The sequence below is a fragment of the Mandrillus leucophaeus genome, unplaced genomic scaffold, assembly GCF_000951045.1.
Source record: "Mandrillus leucophaeus isolate KB7577 unplaced genomic scaffold, Mleu.le_1.0 Scaffold208, whole genome shotgun sequence".
Taxonomy (NCBI): Eukaryota; Metazoa; Chordata; class Mammalia; order Primates; family Cercopithecidae; genus Mandrillus; species Mandrillus leucophaeus.
The window spans coordinates 3,484,620-3,498,466 of record NW_012102121.1 but is presented as its reverse complement, the minus strand read 5'-3'; the positions used below and the strand labels follow the sequence as shown (position 1 = coordinate 3,498,466).

The window sequence follows — 13,847 nt, the reverse complement described above, 5'->3', positions numbered from 1 at the left end:
CCTGAGTAGCTGGGACTACAGGCGCCCGCCACTTCGCCCGGCTAGTTTTTTGTATTTTTTTAGTAGAGACGGGGTTTCACCGTGTTAGCCAGGCTGGTCTCGATCTCCGGACCTCGTGATCCACCCGTCCCGGCCTCCCAAAGTGCTGGGATTACAGGCGTGAGCCACCGCACCCGGCCGAATGCACATTTTTACTGGAGCACAGTCTGGGGAGAAGATGATTGGTTGGGAAAAAATTACATAGAATGTCTAGAAACCAGGAAGCCTCAGTTCTTTCTGAGAAGAATCTTGCCATCCTCTGGAGCCTCTCTGATCCTTATCCAAGGCTAACAAGGCTTTTTTGACACCTGACCTCTGACCCACAGGCTGAGGCAGATGTGGCCTCTCTGAACCGCCGCATTCAGCTGGTTGAGGAGGAGCTGGACCGGGCCCAGGAGCGCCTGGCTACAGCCCTGCAGAAGCTGGAGGAGGCCGAGAAGGCAGCTGATGAGAGCGAGAGGTGGTTGGGGCCTCGGAGAGGATGGTCCGGGAAGGAGGAGGGAGCCTGTCTCTGCTAGTCCTGACCCCACACTCACCCTCTCCCTGTCTTTCAGAGGAATGAAGGTCATTGAAAACCGGGCCATGAAGGATGAGGAGAAGATGGAGCTGCAGGAGATGCAGCTGAAGGAGGCCAAGCACATCGCTGAGGATTCAGACCGCAAATACGAAGAGGTGACAGCCTTGCCCCTCAGCCTGCTCGCTGCCCAGCCTGCAACATGCCCAGTCCTTCTCCACTGATCTACCCTCTCTTTCTCACTTCCCTCAGGTGGCCAGGAAGCTGGTGATCCTGGAAGGAGAGCTGGAGCGCTCGGAGGAGAGAGCCGAGGTGGCTGAGAGGTAAAGATACCCTGGGGTGGCAAGTGGGCCCATTGGCCCTGGGGCCTTCCACATAGTGGGGAGGTAGCGTCCTAGGCTTGGGGCTATAGGGACAGGCCCTGTTCTCTGACCCCTGCCCGCTGCCCCCAGCCGAGCCAGACAGCTGGAGGAGGAACTTCGAACCATGGACCAGGCCCTCAAGTCCCTGATGGCCTCAGAGGAGGAGGTAGCGACCCCTCTGAACCTTTCTGGGCAATGGCGCCTTCTCTCAGCTCACCTTCCCTCCATCTCAGCACCGCAGACTGCTCTTTCTCAGCTGCTGGGGATCAGGAAGGGCCTGGGGCTTCTGAGCCCTGCCTGCTATCACTCTCACAACTTTGCTCTTCTCTTCTCTCCTCCACCCATCCCCCGCTGTGCCATCTCCACTGTCTGGCTTCGCTGTGCCCTCACACCCCGCCCCCCCCGCCACACACCCCCTGCAGTAAATGTGGGGACCTAGAGGAGGAGCTGAAAATTGTTACCAACAACTTGAAATCCCTGGAGGCCCAGGCGGACAAGGTAGACGGGAGCAGAGGGGCAGTGAGGATGGGGTCCCACAGGGGAGGGAGGTGAGAGGCCCAAGGCAGGGAGGGGCTGGGTGTTCAACAGAGGCAAGATGGCCAGGAGCCTACGGGGTACAATGGAGAAATGAAGGATCTGTGGTGGTGCTGTACTGATGGCCTGTGTGTGTCCCCAAAAGTATTCCACCAAAGAAGATAAATATGAAGAGGAGATCAAACTGTTGGAGGAGAAGCTGAAGGAGGTGAGAGTCCTCTTCCAGTTCCCAGTCTCCCCTCAAGCCACCCTAGTCCTTGCCAGAGACAGCCTGTGGCAGGACACTTGAGGGTTGGGATGGGCAAGAAGCTTGACTTAGGCAGTGGTCTGTGGGAGGGCCTAATTCTTTGCCATTTCTCCCACCCTGCCTTTACCCCCAGGCTGAGACCCGAGCAGAGTTTGCTGAGAGGTCTGTGGCAAAGTTGGAGAAAACCATTGATGACCTAGAAGGTAAAAGAAGCCTTTATAAGTAGGTCCACACCTGCCGTGATTATCAGTCTGTCCCATACCTTCTCATCCCATTTTATTTGCTACCAGTAAACTAGGATTGGACCACTTAGGACCCTACCAACTCCCCAGCTCTGTGGGCCACGTCTACAATTCAAGTAATTGTAGCTGCCCACGGCACAACGACTCCAGTGCTTCTCAAACTTCAGCATGCATGAGAATCACTGGGAGATTTTTAAAAACAGATTCCTTGGCTCTGCCCCAAAGAGATTGCTGACTTTGGGCTGGAGGATTTACATTTCTAGCTAGTTCTCTGGTACTGCCGATGCTGCTGGTCCTCATGCCACACTCTGAGTGGCACCCATATAGACAATTGCGTCCCTGAGTGTAACGCAGTAGAGTTCTAGCTCAGAGACTGGCTTATTAACTAGAGAGCTATTGGACTGAACATCTAGGTCTGCATGACAACACTCATAGAAAACACTGTTTTAAGCTAGATTTGGCAAAAGCAAACATCCAGATATTTGTGAGTCTGTGGCTATTTCTATTGTTAATGGTGTTGTGGCTAAAGTTGCCTTTCCTTTTTATTCTGTGATAACCCTTTCACTTTCCCACTTCTCTCGCTTCCAGCCTTCTCAGGCAAGCTGCAGTTTTACCTCCGGCTTTAGGAGGTTTGCCCTTTCTGGCTCCAGCACCCTCCCTCTCCCTGCAAAGCAAGCACTTCTGCTTGTGGAGAGCACTGTGCCCACAGCTCCCTGGGGAGACAGGAGCTTCTGTGGGTAGAGCCAATTTGGGGTACAGAGAAGGACAGAAAAGAGATGGGGTAGAGATGGGGAGAAGGAGTTCCCGACAGCCGTCCAACCTGTTCCCTGGCCTCCCTCTTTCACTCTGTCTTTGTGCACCTCTGATTCTGTTTTTCTTTCCATTGCCCTCTCTCCTTCCTTTCCTCTTTCCCTCCACTCCCTTTCCCACACTCCCACCTGTTTGCCTCCCTGGACCCCCCCCAGATGAAGTCTATGCCCAGAAGATGAAGTACAAGGCCATTAGCGAGGAACTGGACAACGCACTCAATGACATCACCTCCCTCTGAGCCCCACGCCAGCGTGGCCACCTCAGCCCTCTTTTCTCCTCTCCTTTCTATTCTCTCTATGGGGAGGGGAGCAGGCAGGAGGAGCAGAAATTGCCAACATTGCACAGCCAGGCTGGGAGCAGCCTAGGGAGAGCCCCTATCATGCCCACCACCCACTCTGGCACTGGCTTCATCCTTTACCTGTCCCCTCCACCCCCCTTTGCTGCTTAATAAACTCTGAACTTGGTCTCCATGCTGTTTTCCTGCCCTCCAGAAAGCACCTCTATCGCCACCACGGAGCACTGGTTCACTCCTGACACCCTGACTCTTACTGACACCCCCACCCCCTGCACTGAGCCCGCCCACAAAACACCATGGCCCACGCTGAAACCCCTCTGCACAGGCACTCCCTGGCTGTCGCTCTCTGACTCACCGCTGCATGTGGACACGTGTAGCCCCGTCAAACCATGACCCCCTCTGGTGCCAATCACTGACCTCAGAGCACTTAGCTGGGGTTCCAGGATCAAACAGAGTGACTGGAAAGGAAGTAGGGTGGTGAGGTGCAGGATAGGGGCAAGAAGGTTGCAAAAGGTCTGGAATGGAGCTTGGAAAAAATGTTGGATATCTGCAACATGGGGCTTTCACTGCAGTGGCAGGTCTGTTTTCTACCTCAAGTCTGTCTGGCCCTTCCTTTCCTGGCACAGTCTTTGTCTTACCTTCTGTCTCCAACTTTCTTAAACCTTCTAAAGAGGAGGATAAAGTAGTTTATGACTCAGGCCTCCCCACCCCACCTCCATGACCCTAAGGCCTTGAGTGAGGCATCCATGTCCGTCTTGTTGCCCTCATCCTGGTCAGTCCATCCATTTGTCCCTGCCATGGGGCCCTGAGGTCCCTGAATGCATGTGTCTTCCTGTGTCTCCTGACCCACTCAATGTTTATAGGTCACCTTCCCCTGGCCCTGCCCCCCTACGTCTCCCCCTTGTGTCTCCCTCCTCCCTCACCTGCTGCTTCCCCTCACAGAGACCTTGGCCAGTGCCAAGGAGGAGAACGTCGAGATTCACCAGACTTTGGACCAGACCCTGCTGGAACTCAACAACCTGTGAGGGCCCGCCCCACCCACAGCCAGGCTGTGGCTGCTGCCCCAACCCAATAAAACTGATGTTACCAGCTTCTCAAGGCCCTTTAAGCCTTTCTTTGGTGTTGGCAATGGAGTTTGAAGGACCCCTGAATGAGCAGGGCCTGGGTCCTTGCTCTGCATTAGGACTTCCTTTTCAGGGGAAACTGGGATGGGGGGCCTGGGCTCATTGAGGAGGGGCTGTGAACAGGCTGTGTGAAGCAGGAAGTCTGACAAAACTGGGGGACATCGTAGGCCTTGTGCCCTACAGCCTGAGGAGCTGCCATCCATAGCACCGCCCTGTTCCAGCAGCCAGCTGGGCCAGACAGCACATCCTGAAGCAAAAACTGCAAGAGGTGACACATTTTCTTTGAGCAAGGTGAAAACCCAAAAGCCTGAGTGTGATGTTAAGCCTTGGGCTGCTGTCTGCCCTACCCCTCAACACATACACTGCACACACACATACACACGGCCATCCCAACAGTATCAGTCATTTCTGTCCTCTTCCTGATAGCATCTGTGGTAGGCAGAATATTCCCCTTCTCCAAAATGTCCATGTTCTAATCCTGTGCATTGTTCTTACCTTACATGGGAAGAAACTTGGTGATTAAGATTTTGAGATGGGGTGATTATCCTTGATTATCTAGATAGGCCCAGTGTAATCCCAAGGGTTCTTAAAGAGACAAGGAGGTCAAATGTAGAGGTAGGAGTTACGACAATGGGAGCAAGAGATTGGAGTGATGTGTGGAAGTGGCTGGGAGCCAAGGAATGCAGGTGGTTCCTAGAATCTGAAAAGGGCAAGGAAACATTCTACTTTCAGAGCATCCAGGACGAGCAAGCCCTACTGACATCTGACTGCTGACCTCCGAACTGTAAGATAATAAATGCATTGCCACTAAGTTCATGCTAATAATAATAGGAAATTCAAATACCATCCTTCTGATTTGGGGAAAAAAGGTGACGAACACATATTTTATTATAAATATTTACTTTAAAAAATTACTTGGCAGTTAAAAGGAAGTAGTGGCATAATGAGCAGGACAGGACAGTTACCGGCTCCCCCTCAGATGCCTCTGGCTGGCTTCTCACATTCTCGAAGATCCAGCCTCTAGGCTCCAGTCTCGGCTACCTCTGCTGGGTGGTAGCTCACACCCCCTTTGGTTCCCCTTCTGTGTGTACACAACAGGGAAGACTAATCAGAAAACGGGCCCCGGAGCAGCTCATTTGCATGCACTTTTTACGAAGCGACTCCACACGGGGTTGGGGAAGGGTGTGCCTGAGGAAAGGGTCAGTGTAATACCTGTGTTGCCTTCTCATCTGCACAAGGAAGGCGACGCTGGTGACAGCAAAAAGGAGGCCAAAAACCAGGGCTAGGATGTCACCTGGAATGGAGAGCAGAGAGGGCTGCTTTGGGAAGGAAGAGGGGTCTGCAGAGTTCCTCAACACCTGTCTCAGTGCACTCCACCACCCCTGCCCCAAGTTCTCAGGCAGCCCCCAGTGCCTCAGTCTCCAGAAGAGGCCAGCCAAGGGATGAGGGTGGATACACAAGAAGGGGCAAGATAAGCACCGTTTTTCCTTCCTAAAAGCCAAGTAAAAGGGCTGTTTGGGGCCAGGCACAGTGGCTCATGCCTACAGTCCCAGTGTTTTGAGAGGCTTAGGTGAAAGGATTGCCTGAGCCTAGGAGTTTGAGGCTGCAGTGAGCTATGATCGTGCCACAACACCCCAGCCTGGACAAGAGGGAGACCCTGTCTTTAAAAAAAGGGGGGCGGGGGTTGGGGAGAGGGATGCTAGGAGATTTCTCAAGCTTCATTCTAATCAATTAGGCCCTGGGGACAATGGGGAAATCCCCATCATGATCTGCCTTTAATATTGGGATTGGGGTCTGTTCTGCAGAAAAGGAGAGGGAGCAGAGGCGGTCCTGAGCAGCCCTGAGGCTGAATGGTGCTGAGGAGTCTCCTGGCATCAGGACCAAGAGGAGGGGCACAGACTCACCAGCAGCCAGGCAGGAATTCAGCTGGACTGGAGAGAAAAAGGGAGATGTGAGAGGCGGGCTGTGACAACCAATGACAGACACTGGCACACACATGGGAGGATAAGGGACCCCCAGCTGGGGGGACACCAGACAAAGCTGTACCTGGCTCAGCAGCCCGAGGACTGCTGTCCACTCCAGCAGGGAAGGAGGCCTCAATCACTCGCCCATTCAAAGGCTGCGTCACTCGGAAGTTAAGCTGTAGCCGAGAGTCACCAGGTCCCCACAGGGCGTCAGAGAGGGTGTGGAGCTAGGGAGGTCAGTAGACAGTGTGGGTGGGTTCATGGCATGACAGGAAACAAGGGTCCCAGGCCAGCTCACAACCAGCACCTCAGGGCTCCATCCTCCATCTCCTGTATTCCCCACCCGGCCCCTTGGTATCTTTTATAAATAAATTAATGTATCCTAAAGATGGTAGGCAGCGGTGGGATCACATAGCTCACTGCAGCCTCAAACTCCTGGACTCAAGCGATCTTCCAACCTCAGCCTCCTGAGTAGCTGGGACTAGGCGCACACCACCATGTCCTGCTAATTTTGGTTTTGTTGGGGTTTTTTTGGTAGAGATGGGGTCACACTATGTTTCCCTGCCTTGTCTTGAACTCCTGGGCTCAAACCATTCTCCCACCTCAGCCTCCCAACGTGCTGGGATTATAGGCGTGAGCCACACAGCCCAGCCTTGATTTCTTTCTTCTCCTCTTTCTCATCTTACATCCTCCTTCCCTCACACCCACTGTGTCCACACACACACCCCAGGCCCACCTGCTTAGCACTCAGCATCACTGTCTGGTTAAACACAGTCCAGATGACACCCTGGGCACAGGGCGGTGTAGTCAGAGATCCCTCATATCGGAAGTAGCGGCTGAGGTCAGAGGGCAGGAGTGCAGATACGTCCAGTCCTGGGACCTGAGTCTCTGAGCCTGTGAAGAGGATCTATGTTGGGGTCTCACCTACACTGCACTCCCTTAAAGCTTCAGGGTATAGACATACAGTTTCACCTCCCAGAAGCCAAGGTAACTGAACTCTCTGAGACCACTTCTTCACCAAGTGCAGGCCCTTCCCATAAGACATAACTCAAAAAAGGTACTGGGCATTGGGGCAACTGGAAGAAGCCTGAGGGAGCGAGAGAGGGAGAAAGAAAGGAAGGAGAGAAGGGAAGGCAGGAGGGAAGGGAGGAAGGAAGAGAAGGAAAGAAGAAAGACCATCTGAGTCTACACTCTTAACTCTGTGTACCATCATAAAGTACTGGGTCACAAGTTTAAGCCCAGAGCGAATTAAAAATTAAAAAATGAATCCCAGCACTTTGAGAGGCCAAGGCGTGTGGATCACAAGGTCAGGAGTTTGAGACCAGCCTAGCCAATATGGTGAAACTCTGTCCCTACTAAAAATACAAAAAAATAAAAAATAAAATAAAATAAAATAAAAAATGATCTGAATAACTTGTAAATAAATATGAATATTGATACAAAACAGACACAAGAAATGCAAAGGCAGAGTTCTACCTAGTCTAGCAGAAACCTAAAAGTCTAGTAGAGTAAGTGAGATTTAAAATGGCCCAAGAGTGACTAAGAAGGGAAAGATTTCCAACAAAAGTATTTACAAAGTTAAAACATTTGATGCTTATTAAAGATAAACAGTCCTCAGAAAAAGTTTAGCTCTCCAGACTTGACCTTGACAATTCCAAACACCATTTTTTGGTCTTGTTTTTTTTTGTTTTTTGTGTTTTTTTTGTCTCATTTTTTTAGACAGAGTCTCGCTCTGTCACCCAGGCTGGAGTGCAGTGGCGCGATCTTGGCTCACTGCAACTTCTGCCTCCCGAGTTCATGCCATTCTTCTGCCTCAGCCTCCTGAGTAGCTGGGACTACAGGCACCCACCATGCCCAGCTATTTTTTTGTATTTTTAGTAGAGATGGGGTTTCACCATGTTGGCCAGTATGGTCTCGATCTCTTGACCTCGTGATCCACCCGCCTCGGCCTCCCAACGTGCTGGGGTTACAGGCGTAAGCCACTGCACCTGGCGGTTTTTGCTTGGTTTTCAATCTGTAGGCAGCCGTTTGCAGGTAACTGCGTCTGTCAGCTTCATGGTTATTATCAAGATGAGCACTGGCTCATGCTTCAATCCCTCCTGCACTGGAGAGAGCCCATCTCCAGCCTCAGACCTGAAGCTCCCAAGGGTGATTCTTTATGAACTAGGCCACAGAGATTAGTAGCCAGACCAACAAACTGACCTTCCTCAGCGATTTCTTCCAAGTGAGACAGCAACTGCTCATAGGCACTGTTTTCTTCCGGGCCCTCCTGGGGGATGACATTGTAAGGCAGATGAGTGCATGTATCAAGGACCATAGCTGAAGGCCAGAACATCATGAGGGTTCCCATGGTCCTCTCCCATTCCTCAGCTCTGAAAATGCTGAGGGAACGTAAAATTGTAATGGTGGTTGATTTTTGTTGTTGTTGCTTTTGGGACAGGGTCTCCCTCTTAAAATCTTATGTATTAGTACTCAAACTCTATGTACTCTTGCTGTGCGAACCAACAAGCTTGGTGGACTGGTTTTCAATGACAAGCTGGAGAGGGAGGGAGAGAGGCCACTTTACGAGGATACTAGGCTCTCAGTGACCTGGGCCCTTCTAATGTTTGCAGTCTCACTCACTGCTGCCTCCATACATAACCCCCACAGGAAACCATATATACACCTTTGTGTTGGTGTCACCTCTGCCTTCACCTTCATCATTCTGTGTTTGGCTTTTCAGGAGAGATCCTGACATGCCACTTCTTTTATTTATTATTCTTTATTTTGCTTATGAACCTAATGTTAAGAACATTATAAACCTAAGAGTATGAACATATTGACATGCTATGTCAGAGGCATTTCTCTGAACTTTGCGTTGTGTGGCTGGTGTTGAATCAGTGAGTGTGGCTGGGCACGGTGGCTCATGCTTGTAATCCTAGCACTTTGGGAGGCTGAGGCAGGCGGATCACTTGAGGCCAGGAGTTTGACACCAGCCTGACTAACATGGTGAAACCCCGTCTACTAAAAATACAAAAAAAAAAAATTAGCTGGGCATGGTGGCACAAACCTGTAATCCCAGCTACTCAGGAGGCTAAGGCAGGAGGAAACCCGGGAGACGGAGGCTGCAGTGCCCCAAGATCACACCACTGCACTCCAGCCTGGGCGACAGAGAGAGACTCTGTCCAAAAAACAAAAATCAGTGAATGAGTGAACCTAGCAGGCATCTCACCATCCCTTCCCTTTACTGGCCTCCTCTAATTATGGTGGATGTAGCCTTGATTATTATGGGTCCAAAGAGGTCACTAAACACTGCATTTCACAAAGGGGAAATGATGGGTCATTGGAGTATTAGAGAAATTACTCTTCCTGATATCTAATGCACTGCAGGAGCCATTCCCTAAATAGGCCATATTCTGAGACTTTGCACATTATGTTCCCTCTGCAATGAACACTTCCTTTTCTTTCCTACTAGTGAAGGCTGTAAGTGTCACCTCCTCTGTGACCACCATTTTTACTATGTCCTTCCTATGTGTCTGTCATGTCAGCCTCCCCCACTGGCTGTGGGCTCCTTAGAGGCAAGGACCTACAGCTTCAGAATCCTTGTTGTGGACTGGTGCCTGGTTCACAGTGGGTGTTAAATGAACGAACAGTGCGTGAAAGAGTTTGTCAGCCAGGGGCCAGGGTGAGCATGCTGTGATGGGGTCTCTGGCACCACCATACAGAGTCCGGGAGGGAGCATGGGATGGGAAAGCGAGGAGTAGGGGGTGTCCAGGATCTGGTACCTCCAGAAAAGCGGCCAACACGGCCAGGCCTCCGGGGAGCCCCAAAGCCTCCTCAACTCTGGCATAGGCGGTGCTGAGGTGAACCACGTGGATCTGGAGAGGACACGAGGGTAGCAGAGAGCCACGTCTCTGGCCTGGCCCCGCCCCGCCCCGCTCCTTTGCCCCTTCTCAGCCAGCTCCGCGCTCACCTCGGCAGGGAAACGGTGGCCTTCCACAGTGTGCTCCGAGCCCGGACGACCTGCAGCACCCCAGTGCAGATGCAGCTGCAGAGCCCGGTACTCCCGCCCGGGACCCAGAGCCATCTCTAGCCCGGAAGGCAGGGTCAGTTGCACTGCGTAGGGAGAGGCAAGTAAACCGGCCCCGCCCGGGAGGGCCAGCCCAATCCCCGGGCAGGCATTGCAGCGAAGGTTCCCTTTCCTGCGCCCCGCCCCATCCACAAGTCTTGGCGGGGAGACCCCCTCACCACTGTGGCCATTGTTGCGCAGGCGCAGTTCTGGGAGCAGCGGGAGCTCGAAGCCCAGGAGTTCCAGGGGTCGCAGGGCGGGGCAGAAGGCGGCGAGCTGGGGGCGGATATCTACCGGGGACTGGAAGCGGCCCGCGCAGGCTGGGGACACCTGGGGCCAGGGCGGGTCGCCTGGGGTGGAAGAGTTTAGTGAGGAAGTCTGACGCCTAGGTCAGGAACTCAGGGAGCCCGGGTAGAAAAGGTGAGGGGATGGGACGGCAGGCGGCGGGTGGGACGGGAGATCCATAGAGCTGGGTTCCCAGATTGGGTCTGTGCAGCAGGTGGGTGTCTCACCTCCATAGCGCCAGTGTCTCTGGTTATCCCCTGTATAAATGAAAAGGATGAACCGCCCAAGCTTAGGGCCCAATCCCTTCCTGGCGGCCAAAACGATGTCACAAACTCAGATGCCTTACAGGGGCATTACCGGTAACAAATGCCTTAAGCGGGCCAGGTGCAAAGCTCGAGACCGCACTCAAACTCATCACCGCAACTGGGTGGGCCAAACAGCTATCCTACCAGTTTGCAGTCATTGTCTTAGGGTCTGTAAAAGTGAGTGACTGCTTCAGGCCAGGCGCTGTGGCTTACGCCTGTAATCCCAGCACTTTGGGAGGCCAGGGCGGGTGGATCATCTGAGATCAGGAGTTGGAGACCAGCCTGACCAACATAGTGAAACCCCGTCTCTACTAATAGCCGGGCGTGGTGGCGCATGCCAGTAATCCCAGCTACTTGGCAAGAGGCTGAGGCAGGAGAATTGCTTGAACCCATGAGGTGGAGGTTGCAGTGAGCCGAGATCACGCCATTGCACTCCAGCCTGGGCAACAAAAGTGAAAGTTCGTCTCAAAAAAAAAAAAAAAAAGTGAGTGGGCACTTCAGTCCTGAGTCCCAAATGAGTGAGTACACCATCTTTCCTTTCTCCCTTCTTTCTTCTCCCAACTCATCCCTCTGCCTTGTCTAGTCTCCAACCCCTTTCCCCAAATTCCTGGCTTGGGAGTCAAGACGCCACGTTTCTCTACCTGCTGTGTCCTTCTTCCTAGGCCTCAATTTCCTCATTGTAGACTGAAGATGAGATGACTTCTACAAGCTCTTCTTGCTTGTCCTCTGGTACCCATTTCACCTCCTTTTCTCTTTCCCTCAAACTCTGTGGCTCTCCTTCTTCACCTATTTTTTCTCTGCACATTATTTCTCTCATCTGCACTTCTCATCCCTTTCTCTTCTCCAGCCTCCCCCTTCTCTCCCATCTTATCCAACTCACTTCTCTCCTTTTGCGCCCTTTTTATTTTCTCTCCACATCTGTCTCTTTCTACCTCCGAGAGTGGGGATGGGGATATTGGTATGGGACCTATGGAAGGGCTTCTGTGGGAGTACAGGCTCCCCTCCTTCGCTAAGTGACCAGAGCCTAGGCTGGGGTATGGGAGGGGAGGCATGAACCTCCTGAAACCTGGATTTGGAGACTGGTGACCTCTTACCTTCTTTGTCCCCGTGGGCATTATTCTGGGGTTCTTGAGGATCTCCAGGAGCCTCAACAGTAGGTAGATCCTCTAACTTCAGGGAGCCCTCTTCTTCTGATTTAGGCTTAACTTCAGGTAGATCCTCCTCTCTGGGTGGATCCTCCTCTCTGGGTGGATCCTCTTCACTGAGCAGATCCTCCTCATGCAGTGGGTCATCTTCCCCAGAAGAGCCTCCTCCCAGCGGGGAATCCTCCTGCATCCGGGGCAGCCTCTGGGGATGGGCAGGCACCAGAAGCAGCAGTGACAGCAGCAGTTGCACAGTGAGGCCTGGAGCAGGGGCTGGGATCAACAGAGGGAGCCAGGGGCTGGGGCACAGGGGAGCCATGCGGCTGACTGTGGGGTGTCCCAGCACACGGTGTGTACGGGCTGTACGTGCATTGGAAACAAGAGCTGGGTGGGGGAGGAGCAAGCCTGGAGGGGAGCAGGCTGACTCACAGAGCGCCCTTTTGCAGAGATGGAGCCAAAGTCTCACAGGTTTGTCTGGCCCTGTGCCCCCTCCCCCATACCAAAGCCAGGATGGGGGTGGAGTGAGGGGCAGGTGTGTGCACAGGCAGAAGGTTATCGGGGCCATGGACTCAGCTTGGAACCCAAGGCACCACCTGGCACTATGCAGGCTCTCCCTGGCACCACCCAGCTGCTTGCCAGCCAGCCTCAGCTAACCCTGGCCTGCTTCCCAGCTCCAGGCACAGAAGGGGAAAGGCAGGGGAGCTGGGGCCCCCATGTCCTCTGGCTGAGAGGGAAAGCAGCTTATGTATACATCCCTGACTCCACCAGGAAGCAGGTAAAGGGGTAGGGCAGGCTGCTAGGGGAGCCCGAGGGTGAGTTAAGTACTGGGTATGTGGGAGACAAATTTGAGCTTGAATCAAAAGCAAGTGTATGTGTCAGAGGGGCTCTGATAGGTTTAACCTATATTTATTTTTCATCACGTTACTCAACTGCTCAAAAGTCTTCATTGGCTCCCCAGTACCTACCACAATATGCACATTGTGTACTTCTGACTTCCAAGTCCCTTCAAAGCCTTGCCCAAGAGACCTTTCCGCCTTGTCTCCTACTACTCTCCCTCATACTCTAGCCAAATTAAACTATTATTTTTTTCTCCAAACCTTTTACCACCTTTGTTAATCTAGTTCTTGCTCCCTGAAATGCTATTTACTATTGCATCCAACAAATATGTATTTAGTACCACCACAGGTCCAGCACTGGGCTATGGACTAGGGACATGGAAATGAATAAGACACAGTCCCTCATTTTGGGAGGCTGAGGTAGGTGGATTGCTTGAGTCCAGGAGTTTGGACCAGCCCGGGCAACATGGCCAAACCCTGTCTCTACTAGAAATACAAAAAATTAGCCAGGTGTAATGGCATGTGCCCGTAGTCCCAGCTACTCAGGAGGCTGAAATGGGATGATTGCTTGAGCCGAGGCGGTTGCGGCTGCAGTGAGCTGAGATTGTACCATTGCACTCTGGCCTGGGTGACAGAGCAAGACCCTGTCTCAAAAAAAAAAAAAGAAACAAAAAACCAACTGCCTGCCCTGAGGAGCTCGCAGTCTAGTGAGTGAGGGCAAACCCTGTCAATATCATAATATTGAGGGAAGAGAGATGAATTCTGCTTTAGAAGATAATATAGAAGTAGGCAAATTTGTTTATATCCTTGAAGAAATACCAGTTCAATTGGTAAAAACAATAGGGAGAATGATATTCTGGGTGAAGGGGAGGCATAAAATATTATGAGCAGGAGAGCGACAGAATCCAGTTCTCATACTAGGTCATGTTGAGGGCTTGAAGGCTAGTATGGAGCAGAGATTGCAGGGGAAGACTGGGTGCAAGGAGATGGGGTAGAAGAGTGTGAGGACCCCAAGGATGGGCTTAGGCCTCCCAGGTTTTTTTCTTTTCTTTCCTTTTTTCTTTTTTCTTTTTTTTTTTTTTTTTTTTTTTTTTTTTTTT

General features: G+C 52.2%; 2 protein-coding genes across 6 annotated transcripts in view; one reads left to right on the top strand and one right to left on the bottom strand.

Moving 5' to 3' along the window:
• The window catches only part of TPM2 (tropomyosin 2 (beta)), an 8,311-nt gene extending 4,160 nt beyond the window's left edge, over positions 1-4,151 (top strand). Inside the window, exons 3-9 of one of the 5 annotated variants that reach the window (XM_011980128.1) lie at positions 366-499; positions 594-711; positions 806-876; positions 1,338-1,413; positions 1,595-1,657; positions 1,830-1,899; positions 3,240-4,151. In XM_011980128.1, the coding sequence (XP_011835518.1) occupies positions 366-499; positions 594-711; positions 806-876; positions 1,338-1,413; positions 1,595-1,657; positions 1,830-1,899; positions 3,240-3,436 (729 nt within the window). In that variant the 3' untranslated portion in view covers positions 3,437-4,151. Of the gene's footprint in view, positions 1-365; positions 500-593; positions 712-805; positions 877-1,005; positions 1,082-1,337; positions 1,414-1,594; positions 1,658-1,829; positions 1,900-2,903 lie in introns of all 5 variants that reach the window. The other 4 variants (XM_011980133.1, XM_011980132.1, XM_011980129.1 and 1 more) reach the window with 4 other exon arrangements.
• An 899-nt stretch (positions 4,152-5,050) lies between these two features.
• On the bottom strand, positions 5,051-12,256 carry CA9 (carbonic anhydrase IX). The gene is made up of 11 exons (XM_011980122.1): positions 11,864-12,256; positions 10,692-10,721; positions 10,359-10,529; positions 10,084-10,226; positions 9,896-9,988; positions 8,334-8,400; positions 6,868-7,025; positions 6,214-6,358; positions 6,072-6,098; positions 5,380-5,461; positions 5,051-5,248 (listed from the first exon to the last, which is right to left on the bottom strand). Exons 1-11 carry the CDS (start codon positions 12,228-12,230, stop codon positions 5,188-5,190), a joined length of 1,344 nt encoding a protein of 447 aa, XP_011835512.1. The 5' UTR covers positions 12,231-12,256; the 3' UTR covers positions 5,051-5,187.
• Between the last annotated feature and the right edge of the window lie 1,591 nt (positions 12,257-13,847).

What these genes read in the sequence shown, in the direction of transcription:
- CA9 (XM_011980122.1), bottom strand. Translation starts at nt 12,230, where the DNA reads ATGGCTCCCCTGTGCCCCAGCCCCTGGCTCCCTCTGTTGATCCCAGCC. An exon ending in TGCCCACGGGGACAAAGAAG is followed by an intron (nt 10,722 to 11,863) that starts GTAAGAGGTCAC and finishes TCATTTATACAG; the next exon opens with GGGATAACCAGAGACACTGG. An exon ending in GAGACACTGGCGCTATGGAG is followed by an intron (nt 10,530 to 10,691) that starts GTGAGACACCCA and finishes CTTCCACCCCAG; the next exon opens with GCGACCCGCCCTGGCCCCAG.